General features: G+C 47.9%; 1 protein-coding gene across 6 annotated transcripts in view; it reads right to left on the reverse strand.

The window, feature by feature from the left end:
- Positions 1-18,726, reverse strand: part of IGSF9B (immunoglobulin superfamily member 9B) — a 106,935-nt gene that overhangs the window by 14,838 nt on the left and 73,371 nt on the right. For 3 of the 6 annotated variants that reach the window (XM_050921535.1, XM_050921531.1, XM_050921536.1), the window contains 7 exons: positions 17,342-17,465; positions 9,999-10,174; positions 8,803-9,029; positions 8,365-8,449; positions 6,578-6,739; positions 5,201-5,246; positions 1,402-3,039 (listed from right to left, as the gene is read on the reverse strand). In XM_050921535.1, coding sequence (XP_050777492.1) covers positions 1,402-3,039; positions 5,201-5,246; positions 6,578-6,739; positions 8,365-8,449; positions 8,803-9,029; positions 9,999-10,174; positions 17,342-17,465 — 2,458 coding nt within the window. The remainder of the gene's footprint in view (positions 1-1,401; positions 3,040-5,200; positions 5,247-6,577; positions 6,740-8,364; positions 8,450-8,802; positions 9,030-9,998; positions 10,175-17,341; positions 17,466-18,726) is intronic. The other 3 variants (XM_050921532.1, XM_050921537.1, XM_050921534.1) reach the window with 3 other exon arrangements.

An 18,726-nucleotide genomic window follows, 5' to 3' on the forward strand; every position in this document is an offset into this window, starting at 1 on the left:
TTGGTTGGAGACACACACACACACATATATATATATTCACACAAAGATGATATAATATATATATATTTTAAAGCCACAAGAGAATTGATTTGAGGTTGATTTTGTTACTACGGAGCCCCCTTCAGTATAAGCACCCCTCTCTGACTCATTCACCCAGTCTCCAGAAACCAGCAATCAACAAACGGGCTGAATGGGCTAATTGGGTTTCTAAGGATTTAAAGCTTCCAGGTACCAGAGAGAAGTAGTGAAATGCAAGGGGCACCGCAGGGTGAAAAGCCAGGCTCCCGCCCCCAAACCTTGCTCTTTTCCTGATGTGACACTAACCTCCTATACCTCAGCCAATGCTGGTTACACATGTTTGGACATCTCCTTTCCTCCTTGCCTGCCCCAGCTCCTCTCTCCACTGAGCTTAATAGTTTACTTCAAGCCATTGATTCCCGAGCTCCACGAGTTGAGGGATCAAGAGGTTAAACTCCACTACTTGAAAAATAGAATTTAAAACAAAAGACAAAAGGGATGGAAGGAAAACATCTACAGGATCTAAGGTGCTGCGAAAGAGACGAGGGAAAGAAGAAAAAGAGGCAGAGACGGAGTGAAAGAGAAGAAAAACAGGAAGACGCTTTGCCTGGCGCAACCCTGGTACCTGGAAAACCAGCCGCTGGAGTTTAGTGCAGCAGCCTCGCTCTTGGGGGCAGAAAATACCAGCAGCTTCCTGATTTCCATTCAGGTGAATTTCTTCTCCTGACATGCTGTTCATGGGACTAAGTCCTTGCACCCTCTCCCCGCCTAAGTCTTGGGGCTGCAGCATCGCTTTTGGAGATGGAGCGGCAAGGTGACCTTTGTGGCCATCTCTGTGGGTCATTATGGTCACTAGACTTTGTGGGGAAGGGCAGAAAGAAGCCAGAGAGCCAGGTACACACTGAATGTTCCAGGAAAGTCAAGAGCCAGGAAATAAGAAAAGAAACTGCCGGTGACCCTTGGTCACTTACCCAACAAGCACAGGTAACGAGACCCCTAATCTAGTTCCTTAATGGACAGGCCCTTTTCCACACATCTGAAGACATAGACACTCCCAATCCCAAAGAGACTTGCGAGGAATAGAGCAGCTGTTGGAGATAATGCACCATGAATGACCGACTGTTCCTCTGCCTATTTAATCTACTAACATGAGCAGTGTCCTAACGGTGCCAGTAGCGAGAGCCTCTTCAGAGCAGGGTCCTACCAATGACAACTGGAAGTCACCTCCAAAAGGGATGCTGCAGCATGTCCAGACCACCCCTATGATTTCAGATGATGATGATGATCATGATGATGATGGGGGGAGGGAGTTGGAGGAAATGGGTGAGGTGGGGTGGGGAAGGAAAGGCAGATAAAGGGAAGCTAAAGGATTCATACACTTACCCCGAAGTGGATAATGTTGTCTGTGTAGGCTCAGGTCTGAGAATCTCCTCCCCAGCCCTCCTCGGAGAGGGAATTTGTCCAAAAACATCCATACTGTCCCCGGGAAGGGAGGGGCACTGAGAGGAGGGGTAGCCAGTGGCCAAAGAGGTGAAGGCCATGGCAGGTCGGTAGCTGGGGCTTTCTCCCCTGCTGCTTTGAGCCGGGGAGCCGATCGACGGGGTGGACTTGCGGGAGAAGCTGACTGCTGCGGGGGGCTGCAGGGTGATCTCCGAAATCTCCGCTTGCTGGATGAGACCCGGTCGCGGTCTGGCACGTGCAGTCAGCTCGGGGGAGCTGTTGCGGGAGCTGAGGGGGCTTTGGGTCAGAGGGGAAAGCCTCGAAGGTTGTAGCACCACCTGATGTAAACTGGGCTCAGCCCTCCTGACTTGCCGAGGGCTAGGCCGAGGTCTGGGTTGGGGCTCATACCACCTGGTGTCCAGGCCAAATGTGCTTGTGCCACTGTGGCTGACTGACTCGGATGGTTCATGGTAAGGCAACACGGGTATGCCCATACCTTGACTGGTATGTCTTAGCTGCCCTTGACTCGCCATAGGTTGCATAGGTTTGTCCTGCCATTTGGTAGTGGTGGGCACAGAGGGTTGGCTTCTGCCAGGTGGCTTGCCAGTCCAACTCTTTGGTGCCTCCAGGGGCAGAATGCCAGGGTAGGATGCAGGGACTTGGAGGGAGGAAGGGGGCAGGCCCCTAGGAAGACAGGCCGTCAGCTGCACACACTCTGCCACCTCGCACTGGTGGAGCTGTTGAGGGAATATCATGGGAGAGGCCTCCAGGCTGCTGAAAGGGAACTCAGCCCTGCCCCATGGCTCAGGAGACCGGCCCCCTGTTGGCGTCTGAGTCAGGGGCAACGTGCTGTTGGAAGCATTTTCTCCATTCTCCTCAGGGATGGTGGGGTGTCCAAAGGGCCCCTCAGGGTGCAGAGGAGGGGAGGACATGACAGAGCTGAGAGGGCTGACCTCTGGCATGTAGAAGGGCGGAGGGTCCATCTCCCCAGGACTGCTGCTGCTGAGGTAACCGTAAAATTGGCTGTGGTGGAAAGGCCTCGGGGCTGGCGGTCTGGCCTGACCAGTGGCCTGCAGGTGGCTCTCCAGAGCACCTGTGCCCTCCAAGCCCCTGTGGAATCTGGGGCTGTACGCTGGTGGCTGAAGGTAAGATTCCTGGCTGGAAGAGAGAGGGGTCAGCTGAGATTTGAGGGCTGCCACAGATGAGGGCACAATGGGGTCGTCATTCTCTTCGTCTGACTGGCGAAACTCAGGGTACATGTCTGTCTCCTCCACAAAGGGAAAGCCCTCTATCCGGCGGGTCTTGAGCGAGGGCTCCATCTCTGAGGGGTCCATGACAAAGCGGCCATCAGGCCCACGGCTGATGAGCTCAATGGGGGTAGTAGCCTCGGCTTCAGCCTCAGCCTTGGAGACACTGTACTTCTTGCTGCTAATGGCCCTCTTGGTCTTCTTGTAAAGGGACAACTCCTTCTCCTTGCTGGGGCTCAGCATACGCTTGCCCTGCTGGCCTTGGTCATCAGAGGACTCCGAGGGGGGACGGAGTGTGCGGATGCTCTCGGGACTCACTTTACCGGAAGACAACCTGGACCACAGGGGAGAGAAACCAAAAAAAGGGGGTGGTGGTCATGGGGAGAGGAGAAAATCTGGGGCTTGCGCAGCAAGATCACAGGCCAGTTGGGCACAAAAAGAAAAAGCCTTAATTGTTCCCAGAAAAGGGAGGCCTGGAAGAATTTAGTGTGGGCATTCTTATGATGGCAGATGCTGGGCAGAGGCATGTGTAAGAAGACTAAAAACAGGTGGCCACTACTTCTCTCCTCCCCACCCCCACCCCCCGACTCTGCCAAACAAACAGAGAAATGTTTCATCTTCTCTCATCCCCCTCTCAAGCAGGCAATCCACTGCTATTTCTTGCAATTAGCTCCACAGACCCATAAGACTGAATGAAAACAGGTCCAGAGCTTAGCTTTGGCTAAGTACCCAAGGGTTTGTATGTTCATTTGAATTTTCTGAGCCTCTTGCAAAACTAGGCTGGGAAACTTCTCAGTAAGATGTTCTCCCTTGTGTGATTTCATTTCTAGTGCTTCATATTACAGTTGGGGAAGAACAGCACAAGAACATACCTCTTCTGGAATTTGGCAGCTTCTGATACCAGCTCACAAAATGAGAAGAAAAAATACTTATGATTTTCCCCCAACCCTGGAGTGTAAGGATTAAGGCTTGAAAAGGGAAGAAAGAGGCAGCTTCTCAGAAAAGTTTACCATCACCCCTTCCACCCCCACCACACATGCACAGAGAAGTCTTTGGACAAACACGATTAGACACACAGATTCAGCAGATCCAATTGAGATAATGGAGGCAAGGAAATTGAAAAGTGTGGTCTTCTCAGTGAAATGGAAGAGCCCACAGGAGGGAGGCGGGGCAGAGGACATCAGCAGAACAAGATAAAAAATACCAAGTGTCAGGGTCAGCACAGGTCTCTTGCATGATGCTCCTGAAGCTACCACATGAGGATCAGAGGCCAGACTATTACACTCACACCAAAGATACCCCCTGTCTCTATCTACCCTTGCTGGCTGATGCACTGAGTACTGCTGATGGTCTCTGGAAGGAGTTGAGAGCAGTGGAACACAGTGATCCAGGGTCTTTAATGGAGTGTGGGGAGGAAGATAAAATGGGGGAATCTTCAAGTCAAAAAGAGTTGCTCGTAGAACTCTAAATTTCCCAGTTAAAAAACAAAGGTGAAATATTCTTAGATATAGTGAAACTTGTTGTAAGGATCCACCACTTCTTTTAAGTAGCCACTGAAAAATTGCCAGTATAAGGCTAACAGCCCATTGAACTGCATTAGTAGGAGCATTGCCAGCAGATGGAAGGAAGTGATTATTCCCCTCTATTCGGCACTGGCGAGGCCACACCTGGAGTACTGCGTCCACTTTTGGGCTCCCCACTACAGAAGGGATGTGGACAAATTGGAGAGAGTCCAGAGGAGGGCAACAAAAATGATCGGGAGGCTGGGGCACATGACTTACAAAGAGAGGCTGAGGGAACAGGGTTTGTTTAGTCTGCAGGAGACAAGTGAGGGTGGATTTGACAGCAGCCTTCAAATACCTGATGGGGGGTTCCAAAGAGGATAGAGCTCGGCTGTTCTCAGTGGTGGCAGATGACAGAACAAGGAGCAATGGTCTCAAGTTGCAGTGGGGGAGGTATATGTTGGATATTAGGAAAAACTATTTCACTTGGAGGGTGGTGAAGCACTGGAACAGGTTACCTAGGGTGGTGGTGGAATCTCTAACTTTGGAGCGTTTTTTGTTTTCTTTTGTTTTTTTATGGACTCAGCCCGACAAAGCCCTGGCTGGGATGATTTAGTTGGAGTTGGTCCTACTTTGAGCAGGGGGTTGGACTAGATGACCTCCTGAAGTCTCTTCCAACCCTAATCTTTTATGAATCTAAGAATTCCACCTCAAAATAAAAAGTCCAGCACTACTCCCTTGGGAAAGCTCATGACAGGCTTCATTCTTAACTCCTTCCTCTGCTTCTGCTCTGAAGCCAGGCAGTCTCTTGCAGCCTATTCTGTTCCAAAGACTTAAGGAACACCAAAAGCACCAGACCCCAGGATCAGCAGATTTGAGACACTCAACATCAGATATTTTCATTTCCTGCGAGCAGCATCCCTACAAAAAGTGTCTCCAAAACTACCAGACAGAACACAGCCTGAGTGGCACCTCTAAGGCGGAGATACTTACGGAGACTCCAGACTCTTCCTGCAGTGGGTTATCGAGAGAGGAGGGTCTGGAAAAGAATAAAAGGGGGAGTGAAGAGAAACCACTAAAGAGGCGCAACTAGGCAGAAAGAGGAAACAAAAATCTTACAATCAACAGCAAGAAAAAAAAAAAAAGACACTTGCCAAAGGGAAAATTTTGGTTGTTCTAGTGCTTTAATAGTCGCAGACAACAAACAACTCCAGATAGTTTCCTATCCATTCTGTTATCACCAAATCATACACACTAGAGATAAAACAAAAACAAACAAGCAAACAAAAAAAAAAAGTGTCCGCCCTCCACATCCCCAGCCCATGTAAATTTCCCTGTGGGGCACCACTGTCCCAGTTTATACAACTTAAGTGATGAGGCTTCCACCACTTCCTTTGGGTGATTCTCTATAGTAGGGGTGGCCAAAACTTACTGACCCTTGGAGCTGGATACAATAAATCTTCAGACATTTGAGAGCCGCAAAACACTCAACCTGCCCCGTGGGGTGGCACCTGCTGGGGAGGCGCACCTGGCTGAAGCCCTGAGCCCTGACACCCCTCCCACCCCATGGATGCTAAAGCCCCGAGACCCCCTGCCCCTGCCCCTCCCCTGCAGGACAGAAGAAGTCCCAAACTTTCTTCCCCAGTCTGGTCAGCGGAGAATGTGGGGGGAGCACTGCAAGCTACACTTTAACTGTAAAAGAGCCATGACTTGGCCACTCCTGCTCTATAATCTAAAATGCAACAGTTCTCACGCTATATGATCCATGAAACACCAGTGATATGAGCAGCCGTTTTTGGTGGCCCTCAAAAGGAAGTGACTTGAAAACCAAGCACTGGAGGGCTGTGGGAAAGGAAGAGTCTGCAAGGAGGTTCTCTCCCCAAGAATGAAAAATCCCCAAACCTAAAACTCACTGGCCTAACAGATATCACCATTAGGAAGGTCCCCCTGCCATGTCAGCCTAGGAACCTGTCTCAGTTTCATCTTCATCCCCACCCTGCCTCTACCATTTCTGATCATAAGATGTTTCAGACCACGGCAGAGGCTCCAGTATAGCCAGAACGCATCTCTTCCCTCATGCTGCTCTAGAACACAAGCACTTTCTTCTTCTCCTCTCGCAACGGTGAGATATTGGGGTTCTCTCAAAGCGAGCCTCTAGACCTCAGCACACATCTGACACTTGTCAATTATTTAACCCATCTGCTCCGATCAGAGGTGAGAAATAGGTGGGAAAGGAAGGGCCAGGATCCAAACAGTCACAGCTGAAGGATAAAGTAAGGGCCAGCTTCACCTGAAGATGCTCGAGAGAGACCGACAGGGAAGAGGACCACAAAATGCCACAGAGGGAAAATACAAAGTAGCAGGGCTCACCTTTCTTGCGCTTGAGCTTGCGTTTGCGTTGTTTGTTGACAAAGCAGGCAGTTAGTGTGCTGAAGAGGATGGCAGCAGCCAGAAAGCAGATTGTGGCAACAATGCCCGCCAGCACAGGTCGGGCCAAACCATCCTCTGTCAAGTCAGGTGGGGGGAATATGTCTGCAGAAAAACGGGAATCCTCTGAGTTATAAAAGAAACTGTTCTCCGCAACCAGGGGCCTCACCACTGTTTGGAAAGTGAGGTTTGCACAGGGCATATAAACGAGGTGCAGAATTGGACAGTTCAGGGAACTGGTGTTCAGGTTCAGAGCCTTTCCCAACTAGGTTACTGGTTTAAATCAAGCTCAGAGTGGTGGTGAGTAAACATTTTGTTACTCTCAGATGCCTGGGAGGTGGCCTATGAGATGGGTCTCAGCCCAGAGCCTAAAAGTAACAAAGACATATCCACATCACAAAAAAGCATCATCGCTATTGGCAATCTACTTAACTGGAGAGCAGTTATACCATCGGCAGTAGTAGTGGAAGCTTTGCAGGGATCGCCTCTAGGAGTGAAAGGGGAATTCAGTCCCTGTGTCCCCGTTCAGTCCTTTGTCTTTCTGAGGAGACTACCAACAAGGAGACCAAATGTGATGGTAGTTCTCCCCCCGGCCCCCTGTTCTCATATCATGCACATCACTATGGTGTGCAAGTGCCCCAGAATTAACGTGCACACCTGCCTATTGGATATGCACTGAGACCCACACTATCAGTACTCACAGGCCACTAAACAGTTATCCAACAACGTTCAGCGTTTGCTGATTTGGCAGGATTGGAATCAGCAAACTTAACATTAGCTTATTTATAAGTGTGTGTACATAATTACTGGGAAGAGATTTTACATGATTTATGCTAACTACTTGATCTATCCACTTAGTTGTTCATATCAGTGTTTGTAAACCTGTCACTAGCACCAGCTTGTACACCTTTTGGGGCTCAGACAGTAGTAACTGACATTGTGTAATTACATCTGGCCATAAGCGGAGGTCAGCTACACACACCAGAGCTAGCAAATTCAGGCAGACAAACTACAAAAGAGGAATCTAATGTTAAAAAATCCAAAGTCAAGTATGCAACTTGCATCCAGCAAAGTGCCTCTGCATAACACCACTTGAGGGCAGTGCTAGCCTGCATTTGTCCTGTACCCAGCACAATTGAGATTTCATTGGTCTCATATCATGAGCTGATGTAATTTAGGTTCCCATAATTCTTATTTCCATCTCTCCTTTCCTGGATTATATTTCCTTGCTTCACAACTTGCTATTTTTTATATGGTAGGTTCTCCTGTAGACCCTGAAATATTCTTCTGTGCTGTGGTGTATGCAGGGCTGCATTGTGCTTTCTTGTGCTGCTGTGTGTTACAGTCCCTTTTGTGGAGCTACAACACTTTTGTTTTTACTCCCTGGTGCAGTATCACACTGCCATGTATGCAGCTTTCTTTTTCATGTCAATGATGCATATTTCTTGGGTTGGAGCACTGTTCTCAGTGCATGTGGCAGAACTGTGGTGTACTGGGGCTCCCTGGTTTGGACTGTGCTCTGTTATTTGGTACCATATTGTGCTCTGTTACAGTATATAACACCATGTTTTGCATGGGAGTTGCAGAATACTCCATTTCTTGTGATGTCAGAGGACCCTCAATTCCCAAAGTATCTGGCAGGATCAGACCCTGCATCTCACCACACTGCAATATTGCCTTCCCATGTTGCGCTCTGTGTTTAAGTTGTCTGGGGCTGGAAGGACACTTACCTGTACTGGAGACACCTGCAATGTTACTAGGCTCACTGATGAGGTCCTGCATGACAGCCAGAACTCGGAACTCATACCAGGTGTCCTACAGCACCAAACACAACAACATGAGCCACTAGTCCAGAAGCTTCCTTCAGCAATTTAGCATACCAAAGCAAATCAGGCACCAGGATGCCTTCTCCAGACCAAATAATGGGAATCCTCAATATTGTTCTACAGGGACTGCCCTTCCCCTGGGCTGATAAGGGAATTGGTTCTTCACTGGGTCTAGACTTTGGGACACCAAATTAGCCCCTACTGTGGAAATAAGTGACAGACATCCTAAAAGTATTCACCAAATGCTCTTCCAGGGCTGCAGTACAGATGGTGCACAATCAGTAAGCCAGGACAAGGGCCAATCCATTATAAAAACTAAAGTGTGCTCAGGCCACCTCTTACCTGAGACAAATCCTTGGCAAAAAAGTCATTGTCACTCCCCAAGATGGCATCGTCCAATATCTCCCACCTCTCCGCTACGCGGAACTCCATGATGTAATGGTCAATTGGAAAGCTGTGATTGGCTGGAGGAAGCCACGACAACAGGACTCCTTGCTGTGTCCGATTGGCTGTTAGGCACCTCGGTGGGGTAACCAGCACCAGTGGCTCTGGAGTTGTTACAGGGAATGCTGAAGACACACAGGACAGGGAGGGGATGGGGCAGAGAAAGCATTCCGTGAAGTCAAGAAAAAAAGTTCTACAACTGGCTACTTTCTCCTGTTCACTGCAGTGTGCACATGTTCCCTTCTCTTCTCTCATCCTTCCTCTGCAGATCCAACACCACCTGCAGCTGTGCTGGTTAGGATTTAAGCCTCAAGAGCTGTGACTCCACAGGCCTCAAGGCATACACCAACCCCCTGCAAGATTCACAGGAAAGGACCGCAGAAAGGAAGAGCACTAAGACCATTTTAATACTTTTTTGTAAGCACTGGCCATTGGCTGCTGTCTGAGACTGGGTGACGGACTAGAGGGACTCTGGTTTGATCCACTATGGCAGTTCCTACTGCTCTGCAACCATAGGTTTAAAGACATGCAGCTGCACAGGTAGCATCAACAAGGTCTCTTCTCTGAAAGATGCCAAGAAGTCTTTATGAGAAAAGGAACAGCCGCAGATACAAGGAAGCTAAGAAGAAAGAGGGATACGGTCTCAAAGTCCACTCATTCCTGGACCTTTTTGAGACCACCCACAAAAGAACCAGCGGGAATGGTGATTTCGTGCTGTGACCTGGACTGAGACAGGGTGTACGTTAGAACTGGTTAGTGCCAATGAGTTTTGGTTACTACCAGTCTGGGCTGCATGTGAAACAGAGACCTGGAGGTAAACGGTATTGAGGTATGGGACTCCTGAGCCAATAAGTCACCACTCAAGACAAAATTTCAACATTTATCTCTGCAATCTGGTGAAACCTGTGGTGCTTGATGACTAAGCCATGGGGCATATTGGTACTTGCCTGGGCAATGTCACTGGCACCGTTAACATGAGAGCAAGCCTACTGAATGTGACCAAAGGACCCTGCCTCATCTCACCACTCATCTCCATTCTCTTCATATCCAGGGACTCTGAGCTCCTTTATTATCCTCATGCTGTCTCAACTCACCTAGCGTGTTCACAGTGACCACCTCACTGAAGGCGCTCGTACCCAGTTTGTTCTGAGCCAAGACACTGAACTGGTAGGCGGTCTCTGGTTCCAGGGTGTCCACCAGCAACCAACTAGGACCAGTTGGTACCGGAAGAGACAGCCAGTCATGGGGTCCAAACTGTGCTCTCTTCATCCTGGCAAGAGAGAAGACAAACAACTCAAGTGGAGGTGCTTTTGAGAGAAAGTGTGAATGAATGAAAAGAAAGAGGACGGACAGAGAGAGCCAACCCCTTAAGCAATAATGGAACTACCCTGAACGAGGGGCTGGGTTTCACATACCAGCAATATGTGTGGACAAGGTGGTAAGATCGTGACGCCTACAGAAGTGAGTTGCCTTGAAATTGGGTCAGAGAAGAGAGACTGGGACAAAAGACATTTGCTAGGCCAAGGGGCTCTCTACACCCAGTTAGAAAAACACTTTTATTTATAGCGACACTCTTGTCAGCCCTCCCTCATTACATCAGGCCCTTAACAAAAAGCCCTTACAGTCTGATGATGGCCACAAATAGCACCTTCTCTCCCTGCTCTCTGTGGGTATTCAGAGTCAAATCCTGATTACTAGTCCTGACACAAGGACATTTTGTTACTTTTTATTCCTGTTGTTGCTGCCACAGCTATGGCAGAGAGAAGTGGAGTCTAGTCTGGCTCACACATCAGCAGCAAAATTAACCAAGTTCCCAATGCAGAGCAACTCCCCCCACCCTCAGTGCAACCCCATTGAGACCTGGAGCTAAATTGTGATAACCAGTACATATGAGCAAACCAGCAATCACTCCAAAGAAACCAACAGTGACACTGTGGATTTATGCTGAGGTGAAGAAGAGCAGAATTTTACAGACAATTAGCCAGATTCTCACTTAAACCAAGGCCCCTTTATGCTGCCGAAGCAATGTAAAAGTTTAAAAGTGAGAGGGAATTTTATTTACATTTCTGAGCAGTGTAAAGGAGCCTTAGCACAAATTAGAATCAATCCTAATGGGTTTAAGCAGGTATTATGAGAACAGAAAGGGTCCTCGACAACCTTCAGAACTGGTGATTAAGGATATGCCAGTTTGGGGCCAGGAGAATCAGTCAAGCTGGGATCTGATATCAGGATTACAGGGCTGGCAATGGTAGTTAGTGGGAACCCTTTACTCTCCCCTGCGAAAACAAAACCAAACTCTACACCTTTTCACTTGGAAACGAGTTAAAGTGTTTGAGACAAATAAGAAACATCTGGATGCAATTTTTAGAGTTATTTTTCAGACAGAACGGCACACTTTCGGTGCTATGTCATTTAATAAGAATAGCTACACTTTAAGAACATAGAGGGCAAATTCTCTGAAGTAAATGGAGTTGGATTAGTGGAGGATTTGGGCACAGGTCTTTATGTCCCATATTTCTTTCCCTTGATCTTTTTTTACCCTCTGATGGTGGCTACCGTGGCCACCCAGAGGACAGAGATTGCAGTCGCAATCCTCACAAAGACTTCCTCTGACTCAAAAACACATGGCTTTTTAAACTGTCAACATCTGACTGCCATAGCCACATAATAGAAGATCCAGAAATCCAGCCAGAAGAGCAAAGAAAAGGGGCAATTTTAATGTATCTAGGGAGATGGCAAGAATGACGAAGCTCATTCAGTCTGGGAAGATAGGGGCCTCTTGTTTCTCAGCCTGCACCTACCTCCTTCAACCACTATTGCTCTAGCTCCTCTATCCCCATAGTTCACTGGTAGCAGGCATCCTAGCATGTCTCCACAAAGGAAAGCTTCTGCCAGTGGATGGTATCATCCACAAAAAATAGGAACCTACCTGTACAGTAACTATTGTTCCTTGAGATGTACTGTGTATGTATACATTCCAGTGTGGGTGTACATACAAGCAATGCATTTGAAGCAGAGGGTTTTGCCAGCCGTACCCTTACGTGGCACATGCACCCCATTCACCCCTTGCACCAAGCCAGGGGCATAAGAGGGGTGTGGTTGCTGCCTCCCTTTGTGTTTCTTCAAACCACCAGTAAGCTGAAAAACAAAGTAACAGGGAATGGGGGTGGAGGGAGTTGAGGAGTATGTGCACGCAACACATCTTGAAGAGCAACAGTTACTGTACATATGAGTGAACATTTTTTCTCCTTCGAGTGATTGTGTACATATACATTTCATGGTAGGAGACTCACCAACAATTGCTATACAGGTGGAGGGACTTCAGACTACTCGAAGACAAACCACAACATCGACTTGTCGAATCTGGCACCATCCCAAGAGGCTTGAGTAACAGCTTAGTGCCCAGAGAAGTGACCATGTTCCGGCTTTACAAATACCCGCTATAGGGGTGTAACTCAAGAAGGCTGACAAAACGGAATAAGCCCTAGTGGAGTGGGCTGTTGTCTCTCCTCAAATTTCAGGAGAGACTTCTGCCAGATCATAGAGAAGCTTGATACAGTGCGAAATTCAGCGTGAAATACGCTGGGCTGTAACAGATTCTTGCTGAGGAACCTAGGCATACCTGTCTGCTGACTTCACAAAGGATGGGACAGAGACAGGTGTCTGCCAAAGGGTCTTCGTAGGTTCTAGTAAAGCTTCATTATTGGAAAGGTCAACCTTTTCAGGAGTGGTAGTTTGCAAAACATCTAATAGCGTGTGAGGATTGTCTTGCACAAGCTCTGCTTGTGTTACCAAAGACATGGCCACTCCCCTAACTAGATCTCGAAAAACTTAACATCCTCAGGAGAAGGTGATGCTGACTTTGGAGATACTGCCTCATCTAGAGAAGAGGAAGAGATATAGGTAGGGAACAGCTAAACTCTCCTTCCCTGTCTCCTCTTCGTCTGTGCGTTCCATTAAAGAGAGGTTGTAGGCTTAGAGAAGCGTCAACCCTAGGCACTATAGGAATAGGAGAAAGTGACTTTCTTCTGGATTGAATAACCAACAAGGTATCTAGATATTTTAAGAGCAGGCTAAGGGGCCAAAAGAAGCCAGGGTGGACAGTCTAGTTTGCTGTAGAATATTTTATATATATTTATTTTATAGAGAGAATTACAATGTACACAACACATGTAAAGCCACTAGGCTAGTCATCTGGGCAAGCCTACAAAGCAGGAGATAAGGTATGAGGAGAAGACAGATAATGCTGCAACAGAAGAAGAAAGGAAGAATGAAACTATGGAAGTGTCCAAGTGGGGAACAAAGTCACATGCACAAAGGAACTCATCATACACCAGAACCAAAAAGAGTGCTGCGGAGAAATCAGAGTGGATAGAAAGTCTTTCCTGTTTAACGAAACTACCTTAAAAAACTACAGCTCCCAGAATCCTGTGTCACACCAGCAGTTGGTATTGACGCAGGGAAGAAGCTGCTGTCAAAAATGTTTGTCTCATTCAGGTCTCCCTGCGGCATTTAACGCCACTGCCTTCACGCATTCCCTCCCACTGGCTCCTTATTGATGCCTGGCCCAGGCCTCTAAGCTATCCATCTCAGCAAGGCAGCTAAGTAACTGGAACGGCATGACACAGGAGGGGTGTTGGTTATAAATTCAGCACTGATCACTATCAAAGCATGGGGAAAGCTCTTCCTTTAAGATACTGCACAGACACAAGCAGCATGCTTGAGCTACCCAGCGGCTGTCCCATGGACTCTCTCCAAATGTCTCTGTGGAGCTGGACTTGCATTCACAGCACTCACTGACAACTAGAGAAGAAAGGCGGAAGGGCTGAAATGGAGTCCGGGCTACACATGGGACTAGTGTGTGATCCCCCTACTAGAGATATATTCGGAAGGTGCTGATATATTTACAAGCACTTTAAGGTCCTTGGATGAAATGCACTCTATAGGAGGGAAGGAAAGTTAATAATAAACGAGGGTTTGTTTTTTTTTTTTTAATTCCATTCTCCTTTCTCAGACCCATCAGGACAGCTAATAAAAGCAGAAGTAAATGACACCTTTTTTAGAAAGAGCAGCAGCCTCAGAGTCATGGCCAGTCCTCCTCTTACCCACACAGATTGTAACATCCACGACTGCATGTGAGCTCCTGGCCTCTGCATTAGCCTACAATGCCAAAGCCCCAGGCCAGGTCTCGCTCCCATGGAAGGTGCTGTTCAAACCCACATAATACTATCCTAAAGCCACACAACACACCACAAAGTCTCACTGAAATGTAGTTCCAAACATGGTGCACTTGGCAGGATGGAATTAACTTTTCAGCTCCCTGGAGCTTTATTCTGGTTTGTTCGTTGGAAGAGAAATTGCCGTTTTTGACAGAGTGGGTGAAATTTATAATCAAAGCATCCCAGGACAGCCAAAAGGGTGGGATATGGAACACTGTCAACACGGGGAGCTCAGCATAACAGGAGAAAACGTTAAGTTAGAAGGATGGTAGCAGCTGCCAACAAGGACAAAGCTGAGAAATAGGAGACTCCAAAGGGCTTGATCTGCAGGAAATGTCATTTTGAGGAGGGTCATAAATACAGCAGAGAGAAGAATGCATAACCTTTGCCTGGATTTCCAGTCTGTGAAGGAGAGGAGGGCTCGCATTGGTAAGTGGACACTATGAAAGAGCAGTAGCTCTGCAGCAGACAAGCCTGCTTTGGCTTTATCTCACCAATCCATCTGGCACCATATCCCACAGGGTCTCCCTGGCTGACATGTAGGGTGACCAGATGTCCCTATAAAATCGAGACAGTCCTGATTTTCGGGTCTTTTCTTGCATAGATTCCTATTACCCCCACCGCCGTCCCGATTTTTCACACTTGCTGTCTGGTCACCCTACTGACACGTCCCATGAGCAGCTCATACTCAGAGGGATGACCTTCTACAAGGAAAGTGGGCTCCTCCTCCTCTACCCAGCTGTAGTTCCCACACCACATCGGACCTATGGGCCATCACCACTGTGCAGTCCTTACACAAGGTTTGGGGTAATATCCCCCTACTTACACTTTCCCCTTCCATTGTTTTTTTTACTTAAGTCTCATTTTGTTTGGGATCTCAAAAGCAGATGGGGGATCCTGGCTTCTCAGGAAGTCGGCAAAGAATCAGTAAAGGAAGCTGGCAGCAAACAGCAGCAGCTGACATCCTCCTACAAGGTGAGACGTGTTTCAAAAGGAAGGAGGTTTAATCATTCCTTCTCAAGGACATTTTAATCAGAGGCAGTTGTGTGAATTCTGCACTCTAAGCTCATTCTCTTGCTTGTTCGGATCTCTTTTCCTCCCTCGTCTCTCTCTATCCCCTTTCTTTTGTCCCCCCATGCTACTGCCCAGCCCCCACTTTTCGAGCTCTGGTACATTGCTCTGTCTCAAGCAGAGCAGAATTTATCATGGGAAGCATGCATCCAATCTACACTCTATCAGAAGACTCCATCTGGCTACATTAAGAAAAGAAAGAATGAACGAACAAACGGGGGGGGTGAGGGTGGGAGGGCAAGGGAGGGAAGAGAAGAAAACCATGGCTGAAACAGAGAAGGTCATCATCACCTTTACGTTTCAGATTTCAGTTGACAGAGATCCTGAGAAGGAACAGAGGGCGAATAAGCTCAGCATCCAAATGAGAGACTGGCCTGTGCTGCAGCCTACCACGATTCTCATGACACCGGTAGACTGCAGAAGCATCTCCACAGTCCACTCCCCATGGGGAAAAGGAAGGCTGGCTTAAAGAGCAACGCTACTAGGGGGGCAGGGGGAGGGCTACTTCATTCACAAGTTGGGAGTGTGAATCTCTGACACTTATGCATGAGTCACACCACCATAAGCAGCCAGGTGCATGAATCCTGGTGCTACCATGCAGGTCCTTCTACGCCAGGAAGCTGTAAATTGAATGCTGGCACTAATCCCTTTACTGTGGGCCTCCTTGTGCTGGGATGCTGGATGTGTGAATCTTGGCACTACTGCTTAACGTGTCAATCCAGAAATACTCAAAAGCTATCAGAATTTGGTGTTTACTCTGGACAGGTGTTAAGCAGCTTTTTAAATCTAGCAACCATCAACTGTTATGGCCAATTATTATTATAAAACAGAACACTACTGACAATTCAGGTAGAAAATCAGAGTCCCTTTTGTTGCATCATTTGTTTCCATTAAGCAACTGTCTTCTCCCTTAGAGGTCTTCGATCCTTCGCAGAGCCAGTGGGAGCAGGAAATGGCCTTCACCCTTAGTGTCTCTCCATAGGCAGAAGTGCTTTTAATCTCAGAACGTAGGGTCCGATCCTGCTCCATTGAGGCCAGCTGGAATTCCATCTTTGACTTCAATGGGAACAGGATCGTACGTTGTGGATGTGCCAGTGGGAGTAGGATGCAGCCCCCTTTCATACAGCTGTGGTGGCTCAGCAGGGCTAAGAGGACTAAAAATGTAACGAAAACCCACTTGCCTCACTGAAGTCGGCAAATAGGAGACATATTCTGTGCATGTCCTCAGTGGTATTATTAAAAAGCTGGGAATGGGTGACAGGGGATGGATCACTTGATGATTACCGGTTCTGTTCATCCCCTCTGGGTCACTTGGCATTGGCCACTGTCAGAAAACAGGACACTGGGCTAGATGGACCTTTGGTCTGACCCCGTCTGGCCATTCTTTTGTTCTAGGACTCTGAATACCCGCAAGCAATTGTGGAGTGAAGAGGTGAACTTTTGATATAGTCACTTACTTGAGAGTATACTTTAAAGACTCTATATTTTCTCTCAGTGATTTGGCTGTTAAGCATTCAAAACAGGATTTTCAGTACATCTTTAACAAGGTGCAGGTGGGAATAACATGAAACACACAGGTGGGAATTAATGTAAAAATGTATTTCCCCTCTAATATAAGCAGAGTACGTTTTCAGGGCTGACAGAAGGACCAATGAATGGCGGACCTAGAGCCTTCTACAACAGAAACACATGCAAGGGCAAGAGGGTTGACAACTGTACGTGTCAAGACTTGTACACTTGTCTCTCAGATCCATTGGCAGCAGTGATAGGAAGGGCGGGGGGAGAGAGTGTCCACCAGGATGAACCCTCAACTAAGCAGCAGCAGAGCATTCAGCAAAAAATTATCAGAACCCCCCGCCCCCACTCCCATCAGGTCCCCACACTTCAATTGTTCTGGGTCACCAGGGCTCCACAGAGCACGTATGTCTCAGAGGATGTAAATGGGTGTAGCCCCATTCAAAACAAAGGAGCTACACAAATTTACACTGGCTCGGAATCTGACTCCATGCTTTTCACAGCCACCCTGGCCATGGGAAGCTCCCCTCACCCACCCTTGCTTAGAAATAGCAATGCCCACACCTGGCTCCAAGTTCTGGCTGAGGAGAAAGGAAATGAAGCAGAGAGCAAAGCATGCTGGGATGACTCACAGAGGGCCGTACCAAACTGAGAATGTCTGCTCGTATCCACCATCATAGCCAGGCTCCCAGGAGACGTTGGCAGAGGTCATGGAGACCATGACATGCACACTGCCCGGGGCATGAGGGCTTGTGCCTGAAGGTAGAGAGAAACTGAGTGTAAGAGGCAAAGCAGAGAAATACATATATGCATACGTCGGGCCAGTCACCAGAACACCCAGAAGAATGGTAGCCCTTGGACTGCAGAATTTATGGTTGTTTAAAGACACAACAGGAACCTAGAGAAATGGGAGCTTATTCTTAGAAGTGGAAGGACATTTTCCCCTGCCTCTGTGCGCTTAGAGAGAGACTTAAAAACTTTACTTTCAGGAGGCAAGAGGTGTCCCATTGGAGAATGCATTCAGATAGGTCAGTGGTGCAGACCACTTCTGTCTGTATAGGTGGTCTGATAATGCAGAAAAGGGGCCCATTCCAAGCACCAGCTTCTCCCAGCAGAAAGCATTATTAGGAAACATCAGTAGCTGTGTGTGCCCAGCACACCTGTCACATTGAGTCTTCCCAGCAGGCAAGTCCATTAATTAGAGTAACCACAGAGGAACATACTTTAGTATCTGGGAGCTAACAGGATTAAGAAACCCTCAAGATTTAACCCAATTGTCTTCTAACCATGCCGCGGCAGGGGAGGACACACTTAGCCAGCGAGGAGGGGAGCCCTTCAATCTGCCTCAGGACGTGACCATAATAAGAAAGGACAGAGATTTAAAAACAGCACCACTGGAGTGTGAAATTGAAGGAAAACATTGCTCTTCTTTTCATGAGAAGCGTCCCCGAATAGTGCTTATCATAGACAGAAAACATGAACCTCTCCTGACACAGAGAAGCACACCCCTGCCTCCAAATTATCCAACAACCAATCCATTCACAAGCTGAAAGTCCAGGTAATCGACTCGCAAACAAAGGATACGTCTATACTACATATTCATGTGTGACTGTAGCCCACCAGGGATCCTGGGTATGTGCTTGGGTTACTAACCCGCACTCAAATCCATGTTGCTGTACCTTCAGTCACGTTACCTGCAGTAGCTAGATTCAAGTTAGCACCGGTATACCTACCCACGCTACAATTACACCTTAAAATTGCAGTGTCGATGCACCCAATGCCATCAGGGAGCCAGCTGCTGGAGATGCAGGGCTCAGATCAATTCAGAACACAAAGGAGGGTAGGGAAGGCTAGGAGAGGAATCCAAAGCTGGTTTTCCCCATCCTCCCTCCCCACAGTCATGGATAATGTCCTATATGGAGGGCACCTGAAGGGACTAGTGTTGTCCTTCCCTCTCTAACCTCATCCCTCCCACTCAGCATCTTTTCCCACCCCTCAGCTGCTCCTCTGTTTCCCC

Source organism: Gopherus flavomarginatus, chromosome 13 (genome assembly GCF_025201925.1).
Source record: "Gopherus flavomarginatus isolate rGopFla2 chromosome 13, rGopFla2.mat.asm, whole genome shotgun sequence".
NCBI classification, from domain to species: domain Eukaryota; kingdom Metazoa; phylum Chordata; order Testudines; family Testudinidae; genus Gopherus; species Gopherus flavomarginatus.